Source organism: Lupinus angustifolius, chromosome LG17 (assembly GCF_001865875.1).
Source record: "Lupinus angustifolius cultivar Tanjil chromosome LG17, LupAngTanjil_v1.0, whole genome shotgun sequence".
Lineage (NCBI taxonomy): Eukaryota > Viridiplantae > Streptophyta > Magnoliopsida > Fabales > Fabaceae > Lupinus > Lupinus angustifolius.
This window is the reverse complement of record NC_032025.1, coordinates 10344255-10354630: the sequence shown is the minus strand read 5'-3', so window position 1 is coordinate 10354630 and position 10376 is coordinate 10344255. Positions and strand designations below refer to the sequence as shown.

The window sequence follows — 10376 nt, the reverse complement described above, 5'->3', positions numbered from 1 at the left end:
GAGGATAGGATGAGGAGGAGGAGGAGGATATGGATAGGAGGAGGAAGAGGATAGGATGAGGATGAGGAGGAGGATAGGATGAGGATGAGGATGAGGAAGAGGATGAGGATTAGGAGGAGGATAGTGTAAGGAGGAGGATAGGATGACGGTGAGGACAAAGATGGGGATGAGGATGAGGATTTGGATAGGATGAGGATGAGGATGAGGATAGGATGAGGAGGATGAGGATGAGGATAGGACGAGGATGAGGATGAGGATGAGCATGAGGATGAGGATAGGATGAGGCGGAGGAGGCGGAGGAGGAGGGGGATGAATATAAAATGAGGATCAGGAGGAGGATAAGGAAGAGGATATGATGAGGAAGAGGATGAGGATATGATGAGGATAAGGACAAGGCTAGGATGAGGATAACACGCGGACGAGTACCACTTTTCAGAACATAATACTTTTCCTATATATTGCCCTGAGATCATGTTCTATCCAAGATTTCCCATGAACACCTTTACTCTCTGACTTTATCTACAGCTACAAGGTCAAGAAGGTATGCATCTTTCAACAATTAATTCATGCATGTAAAAATTGTTGAATTTTTATGTGCAACAAAAGCATTTATATATGTCATTTATTACACTATTATATGCTTTTCCAGGTCATAGAACTTAATTGATTTGCTATATAGGAGAAGGATCTTATAGGGAGATGATCTTTCTGATGAAAATAAATAAACTACCTACAATAATTGATTAGAATAGAATAGGTTCCGGTTTGGATGTTAGACTGAACCAATTTTTCCATTTTTTATATGGAAATAGATTTAATCCAGTGAAAGCCTAAAACCAGGTTATTGCATGTTTATGGTTTAAAATCTAATAGATTATCCTTTATTGTTTATCTCTAGTGTGCCTCGAAAGTGTCTGCCACTCAATATTGTATGATACTATATATTTAATTTTTATATATTTAATTTTTTGTAATTAAAATATATTTGTAGTATTCAGTGTACTTTATATTATAACTTTTATGTGTTTATGATAATACTTAGTTTAAGGTGAAAAATATAGTTAATTAATGTGTTGGTGGTGGTTAATTAGAATTATATGTTTTTTTGTAAAAATTAAATAATGTGAATGGCAAAATAGAAAATGAAAATTACACCATGGTGGAAGTTACATCATGTTTTAGCTTTATATATAGTATAGATTATTAAGCGCCAACAATCTCAATTTGCTATCAGCCAGTTTAAAGTTTTCATTATCCAATGCTTTGCTTTTATTTAAGATAGTTTCAATTTGATGTATTTGTAGTCATTGAATCTACTATCCACTTCTACTATTCTATATAAGAATGCAATGGGCTTATATGGTATTACCAAAATAGACATTTTATATTATTGACACTTAAATTTTTAAGGGTTAAATTTGTCATTCCACATTTTATATTATTTAAACATATAGTTGGTTTTTATTTTTTGAGGGGGTAAAGTTGTCCTTCTACAAATAAAATAGTTTTTTTCATTCATTTTCAAATTCAAAATTTGAAACTCGCGTACAGTTGATGATGCAGCGAAACAGATGAAAACAAAACACCAAAGGAATGTGGAAACAAGAAACTACTTGCTTCCAGTTTATTTTCATTCAAATTCAAATATATCTTTCTTTCTCTTTGACATACTCTTAAATAAGGAGCTATTCAATTAGCTAACCTATATTGCTCCTTTATTATGGAAACAAGAATTAAAGCAAGAATCAAATCATGAATTAAAACATAATGCACTGAGGAAATAAAGGCAATAAATGTGCCAATAATGACATGGAGAATGTGATTTATATTAAAGGCAAATGATGCACCAGTTACAGGTAATATGTTGATTGTAGATAATTAGGGGGTGAGTCAGGCGGTGCTGCATCATCCCCTAAAAAAAATGCGTCCTCGCATTGTTGCTGTCATCGAGATATGGAACAAGGTGTTTGACATTGAATACATCCGTCGTGTGAATATGGTCGGGAAGTTGCAAGAGGTATGCATTTGGATTGATTTTCTCAATTATTTCTACAGGTCTTATCTTGCATGCTGATAACTTGTTGTATTCATGGGTGCTGAAACGGTCTTTGGTGAGCACAACCCACACTTTATCACCTACGGAGAACTCGAGAGGTCGACGTCTTTGATCAACTTTGTCTTTATAAGCAGCTGTCGATTTGAGTAGATTGTCAAATACCTCTTGATGTACACCTTGGAGGGTGGCGATGAACTCGTCAGCTTTGGCATGGGTCTTCAGCTTGTTGGGTAGTGGTAGAAGATCAAGTGGTCCGCGTGGATGGCTGTCCTATATGATCTGGAATGGGCTATAGTTTGTACTTCTGTTGACACCCCTGTTGTAGGCGAACTCGACTTGATAGACGACCTGATCCCAGCTCTTGATTCGGCTTTCCACATGGCAGCGCAACATGTTACCAAATGAATGATTCACCATCTCGGTTTGTCCGTCCCTTTGAGGATAATATGCGCTGCTAAAGTTCAGATTGGTACGCACCATCTTCCAAAGGCTATGCTAGAAGTGACTTAGGAATTTGGTGTCCCTATCTAAAACAATTGACATAGGCAGGCCGTGTAGTCTATAGACCTCCCGAAAAAATAGTTGAGCCACGTTCAGTGCATCGGCAGTACGTTTACATGGGATGAAGTGAGCCATTTTAGAAAAACGATCAACGACCACAAAGATAGAGTCATTACCTCGTTGAGTTCTTGGAAGCCCGACAATAAAATCCATGCTTAGGTCAGTCCATGACCTTTTAGGAATTGCCAAGGCATGTACAGTCCCGCATTGGTGGCAGTTCCTTTTGATGTTTGATACACGTGACATCGTTGGACAAATCGTTCTACTTCACACCTCATTGTTGGCCAATAATAGGATGTCTTGATCAACTGCAAAGTGCGATCCCTACCAAGATGCCCTTTATTGTGTAACTCATGAATGATTTTTAGTCGTAAACTACAGTCAGGAACACATAATTGGTTATCCTTAAAAAGAAACCCCTCGACAATTTCATAACCTTCCATACCGTGGTACTGAGTTTGGTCAAAAATGGTTGAAAAATGACGATCTGATTTGTAGAGATTTGCAAACGAATCAAAACCAGGGACCTAAGCCTTAACTTGTAACAACAAACTCCTCTTACGACTCAAGGCGTCAGCTACCTTATTCAAAAGTCCAGATTTATGCTTGACAACAAAAGTAAACCGTTCAAGGAAGTCTACCCATTTTGCATGCCGAGAAGAAATTTTATGTTGTCGATGAAGGTACTTTAAGGCCTCATGATCTATTTATAGGATGAACTTTTGGTTGAAGAGATAGTGTCGCCAATGCTTGATAGTTTGCACAATGGCATAGAACTCAACATCATACATATTGTATCGTAGCTTAGGACCTGATAATTTCTCACTATAGTAGGCCACATGCCTTCCATTCTGGCTCAGCACGACCCCAATCCCAACCTTAGAAGCATCTGCATGTAGCTCAAAAGGTTGGTGAAAATATGGTAAAACAAGAACTAGTGTTGTCGTAAGTTTGAGTTTGATCATACTAAAGGCCTCATTGGCTTCCTCTGTCCATACAAATTTACTATTCTTCATACAACTAGTGATAGGAGCCACAATGCTACTAAAATGTGGAATGAATCGTCGATAAAAAGATGTTAACCCATGAAAGCTCCTGACTTCACTGATGGTTTGAGGGGTGGTCCAATTTCTGACTGCTTCCACCTTGGATTGGTCAACATGTAATCCTTCAGTTGAGATGACATAACCCTAAAAAAGAACACCTTGTGCCATGAATGAACATTTATTAATGGTTGCATAGAACTTTTCCTTGCGTAGAACCGATAGTACCTAACGTAAATGGTTCTTGTGTTCCTCCACAGTCGTGCTGTATATCAAGATATCATCAAAATATACCACCACCATTTTGCCGATAAATGGTCGAAGTATTTGATTCATTACACGCATGAACGTGCTTGGCGCATTTGATAATCCAAATGGCATCACAAGCCACTCAAATAACCATTCCCTTGTCTTGAATGTCGTTTTCCACTCATCCCCCATGCATATACGAATTTGATGGTACCCACTCTTCAGATCTAATTTCGTAAATACTTGTGCACCATGTAGTTGATCAAGCAAATCATGAAGACGTGGAATGGGAAAATGATACCTTACTGTGATTTTGTTAACGGTGTGACTGTCGGTGCACATACGCCACGACCCGTCCTTTTTTGGTGTTAATAATACTGGAACTATGCAGGGACTTAGACTCTCTCGAACATGTCCCTTAATTACCAAATCTTCAACTTGTCTTTGTAGTTCCTCGTGCTCACTTGGACTCATACGATAGTGTGGTCTGTTTGGTAATGCTGCGCTTGGCACAAGATCAATCTGATGTTGTATGTCACGAAAAGTGGTGGTAACTCACTAGGTAACTCATCCTTAAATTATTCCACAATGTCTTTTTCCTCTTCAGGTACTGGGTCTCCGTCACTACTCTCTTTTCCAACCAATGCGAACACAACTCCTGAATTACGCAGCTCTTGGTCAAATTTTGCGATGGTTAACAATGATGGTTTTTCAGATTGTTGGTCTTCTTGAGCACCAACTTTTAAAGGGAGGAGTTTAATTTTTACTCCTTTGAAAATGAAATATTAAGTGTTCTGTTTTCCGTAGTGTGTAAAATCTCTGTCAAATAACCATGGTCGACCAAGTAATAGGTGACATGCATCCACAGGGATAACGTCACACCAAATTTTGTCTTTGTAGTTAGAGCCAATAGACATAGGGACTAGAGTGCATTTGGTGATCTTCAACTCCTTATCATTTTTCATCCAAGCTAGTTTGTACAGATTGGGATGTGACTCGACCTTAAGGTGTAGTTTTTGAACAACTTCTTGGGCGATGAGATTTTCGCAACTACCCCCATCAATCATGAATTTGCACACCTTCCCAACAATGGTGCAAGTGGACTGAAAAATGCTTCTCCTCCGCCAATCCTCTTTCTCTCCCGCCCGAGGAGCTAAGAAGGACCTTCGAATCATTAGTGTTTGTCCCATGTCACCCGTCACAATTTCCTCCATGTTAGGTTCCTCATCGAAGCATGGACTTTCACTAATGTAGGCATCTTCTTCCTCGTCACCAAACTCATGGTCTACAAACATTTTCCCGCTTACATGCCTTCTTACAATCTCTTTCACGGTGACCAACCTCTCCACAATCAAAGCATTTAATACTAGTTATGGCGGTAGCTCGGGTTGGTGTTAAAGGTTTGGATGTTGGTGGAACTATCAGTCTTCTTGTTGCCCAAGTGTTCGTACCACTGTTATGTCCTCCTATTTCAGTTGTACTATTGGCGCTGACATCGAGGTTCGGTCTTCGTTGTTGTCGTTCGATTTTTACTACTCGTTGATGTGCTTCAGATACTGATACAGGATCCAAGAGGTTGACTGTGTCTTGTATTTGCACCTTTAATCCTCCAATATACCTTGCCACCATTTGATCTTCAGATTCGTGAACCTCATTCCTTGCCATAAGTTGGTAAAACTCAGTGGTATAGTCATCCACTATTTTCACACCTTGTTTGAGAGATTGAAGTTTTTGATACATGATGCGTTGAAAATTATATGGCAAAAAAATTCCACGCATATGTTTCTTCAACTTATCTCACGTAGAGATCTTCGCTTTTCCCAAGCGGCTCTAGTTTAGTTTGAACTGCTGCCACCATGTAGAGGCTCGACTGCGGAACCTCTTTGCTACTAACGAAACATGTCGTCCTTTCCAAACACCCTTAAAGTCGAAAATGTCATCTATGTTGGCCACCCAATCAAGAAATTCCTTGGGTTGTAAACTGCCATGAAACTCTGGGATCTCTATGTGCATGCCAGACTCCCAATGACAACGATCTTCCTCCGCTCTGGGGTGGTGTCGTCTAGTGTTGGTCAATTCTGGAACAGCAAGCGCACCGTATCGTCCAAGTAATAAAATCTGGTAAAGTGTCAGGATATCGTCCTCGAGGAAAAGAGTGGATTTACACTAATTCCTACAAGAATTAGTTGAGAAATATTTACAATGATGTTTGTGTTTAGTTGTGACTTGTGAAGTTACTGATTCAGATGCATAATTCATTTAAATCAGTCACCTCAATCCCTTGAGTGTAAAATTCTTAGATAATCACTCAAATACCAATTCCTTGGGTATTTGACTGATTAACTAGTATTAAGTTCCATGTAAAAGCAATTCATGTATCATTCTCCATTCCTAGAGCAATGATGTATGAAGGAAGATAATCCAGGTTATGTCAAATTTAACTTCCCAATTAAACTTGAACCCAAAAACAAGAAATTAGTAGCAAAGTAAATTCATGCATTAAGAACGGGATGAACTTCCCAAAATCAAATAACAATTACAATGGAATCGAATCCAGGAGTACAAATGTTAGAAAATTACATTTTGAATCCCATGGAAAAATCTAATCACTCATTCTCACCATTACAACACTCGAATCATGAAGTTATACAAGGAATAATGTGAAATAAAATCGTTTCCATGATTTCTATCCTAATCTCCCTATATTTCGTGCAAAGAATTGCTTTAGAAGTGTTTCGATAACCCTTTTTTTTCTTCAGAACTGCCTAGAGATTCTCGCTTGAGCGAGAAAAGATGACCTTTCCACGCCTGAACACCTCGCTTGGGCGAGAGAATATGACCTTTCCACACCTAGGCGAGGTGCCCTCGCTTGGGCAAGGGAGAAACAGTGAGCATCAGCTTTTTGGTCTTCAAATAGCGCTTGGGCGACAGTACCTCGCTTGGGCGAGGGGTATCAATGTTTTCTGATGATTTTCCTCTGAATTATGGCTTGAGCGAGCATTCCCTCGCTTGGGCGAGGCTTGTGCTGCTCAGAAAATTATTCTTCTCTTTTTTTCCTTCTTTATTCATCATCTCTTAACCTGCAAACAACAACACATAATTAAATTCCTAAACAATACAAGATTACTAGATTATCAGAAATTGTATGCAATTATAAATCCATATAAAATGCCCTAAAATCGTATACATTTCATTAACATTTTGGCACTTAACATCTAGCCCCTGCATCTGCCTGGTTTGGAAACCCCTCATTAGTCTCCTCATCGTCTTCCTGGTAGCGATTCCTTCCTTGGTTAGGAAATCCCCATCTACCAAAGTCATGGTTTTGTTGCTCATCACCTCTGCGGTCACCAAGCACCTAAGAGATCTTCTGTGTAATTCGAGTTACTGCCGCCTCCATGCGCTCATCAAAAAGTTGTTCCATTCGAGCATTGAGGTGTTGTTCCATCTGCGTGATTTCCTCGTGAGCTACATCCTATGTTGGTTGTCTTATTGTCGGCATGATTCTGTCCCACAGAAGAAGTCTGGCTCTGATACCAAACTGATGCAGCGGAAAAGATGAAAACAAAACACCTAAGATGACTTGTACATATCAGTGATGAGATGAAATACAATTACACAAATATTTAAATTCATGAAGCAAGAATGCTAATTGTTTATAGGAGACATATAATGTTCCAACCAGTCATCGAACTCTTAATATAACATCTTCCAACAACAACAACAAAAACAACAACATATATTATATATATAAGCTTAAACGTTATGTTATATATATACATTGTAAGTCTGAATCTTGTTAAAACGTAAAGCTAAACGTAACATGTATAAATTGCAATATATATGTAAGACAACAACAACAAAAATGGTATAAGCAAACCTCAATATTAAAACAAACAGATTCGTATGCATAAATATACATTATGCAGTAGTTGCAGTGGAAACATTTCATTCAATATTCCCAATATTTAGAACATAATAGTGGAAGCTTAATTCAATAATCCCCAAATTAAAATTAGGGTTCATACAAGATTTGGGAAAACACCCTTAATGGAGAATCATAAAAATTCAGAACTTATGCTATGATACCACTTGATGGGAATTCCTTATGATTGGTGAAATACCAATCCTAGGATCTTGAATCTCATGATTCTCACACACATATATGAAACAAAGGGTGCAGTATCATACCTGAATCCATGTTCCTGGATGTGCTCCTTTGATCTACATTTCTGAAAGAGGTTTTGTGGTATGATGGTCTTCCTCAACCAAATCATTGATTCCTCTTGGGACTTGCGTTTTCACTCTGATGGGGAGAGGAGAAAACTGAATTTGATTTGGTGTGTTGGAGACCATAACCTTCCTTATACGTTAACTTATAGGGTTCCCATTATCCCCTATGGGTTAACCCGATGGGTATCCACCCATTAAGCTCCTATATGTTATCAGCTTTTAGAAATCTAAGGTGAGCCAATAATTAGATCACTTATAATGTAACCCTAGAAATAAATAGATGATATTATTGTATCAAATATATGATGCCTACCTTAATTAGAAATTATAAATTTCTAATAATTTATAGGTACAATTATCTGATATGAAAGCAGTGTTACTACTAGCATTTGATAGGATTGATTATATGGCTAAAAAAAATTGTATGTTTGTCAAGATAAACATGTTATATTACCCAAGTTAGTAGATTCTCTAAATATTTTTAAAATTGGATCAAGTATATCATTTTAGGTTATCTTGATCACGGGACAAGTGATACAGAAAGATGTTTAGCCTCCAATCTTATTAGAAAAATGTTCTAATTCCATTTTATAACGAAATAACCATAGTTTATACGTTTTTGTTATGTAAATTGCGTCATATAAAAGGCCTTCAAAATACATCAATGTACATATTCTATCTTTTATGACTTTTTTCTATAACTTTAATTACTAATGTTATTGTTATTACTTTCTGCACGCAGAGGCCATGCTAGATATTTTAAAAAGGTAGGTTCATCTCTAATTATTATCTACTTACTCTTAATACTCACTTAAGTCTCTAACTATGGACACACATACATTTGAAGTACCACAATAATACCATGTGAAGCATGCATTTTCAATACATTTGAGATTCAATGTATGCTTAACTAAAATGTAATCTCTTAATACTCAGTTAAATCTCTAAATATGGACAAGCATAAACTGCGACCTACTTTTGCACACTATGCTAAGTGTTGGTACTTGGTCATACCACAATAATACCATATGCACTAGATTTACATTTCATCATCACTAAGTTTAATATTTTCCTTATTGCAATATTATCACATACTTTAGTTTATTATATATTATTGAATTTCTATTTATATTTTTACCGGATCAATCTTTTTCTTGCTTTTTTAGTTCAACATTTATTAACCATGTAAGATTTTCACCATCAACAAGTTAATATTTTTTGGCCATTTTTGCTCAGTGAAACTTATTTAGTTCATTTAAAGTTCAAGATAACATTTCATTCCTCCCTTTCAATGTTTGTATGTTTAATTTTCTTTAGTTACACTTTTAGTCACACTGAACTTATTCTTCCTTGCACTGATCATATCTTCAAAGGACTTGTTGTGGGCTTATGTCTATTCTCTTATCCAAACAACAACAAAAAGATTATAAAGTTTTAAATTGATATAGCCACAACATAATTAGATGGTAAGGTTGGGCTAAAAATATTACAGAGCCTCAATACAGATCCAATATTCTCTTTCTGAAAAGGTAATCTATTTTTCTAACATCTCTTTATCATTGTCATGCTCATGTTTCTACATATTGCTATGAATTTGTATAAAGATAAATAAGTTGCAGATAGAGCTTTTTTTCCTTCATTTCTAGATGTTTTCCTACAATCTAAATTGTTAGTAATATCATCTATTTGTTTTCTTTAATATCGATGTTTTGAAGTTGTATGCTTGAATTCAACACTCAACCCAACATGTCGAAAGTAACTGTAGATTGTTATTGATTGTTCTCTGCCAAGCTATCTATTGGAGGAGAGTAGTATACTATTTGCCTTGAGTTAATATTCATTAATCCATTTAAGCCAAAATGACTACTAAAGAATAAATATATACAAATTTCTTTTTGCCCCAAAGGAACACTTTGTATTTTCTTTTAATATTTGTAAAAACAACTTTAAGAATTAAAAAATTATAACCCAATAAGTATGTATTGTCATCAGCAATAACTGTGTAATGTCAACAACACTACTGACATCTACCCATATCGGGTAGAATTCCACTTGCTCGTAATCTTAATTTGCAAATAATTTTGTCAATTGAATAGTGAAATTGAAGATTAACATATTTTAAAACCTGTAATATTCAACATACACTACGCCAGAGTTGTCGTTCAACAATGCTTATTTTAGATGTATAATAGTGTTTTCATGCGCTTTCTGTTTGACCGCAGTAGTATATGATC

General features: G+C 36.5%; 1 protein-coding gene across 1 annotated transcript; it reads right to left on the bottom strand.

The window, feature by feature from the left end:
* On the bottom strand, positions 5188 to 5649 carry LOC109330857. Its single transcript, XM_019565130.1, has one exon. It carries the CDS (start codon positions 5647 to 5649, stop codon positions 5188 to 5190), a length of 462 nt encoding a protein of 153 aa, XP_019420675.1.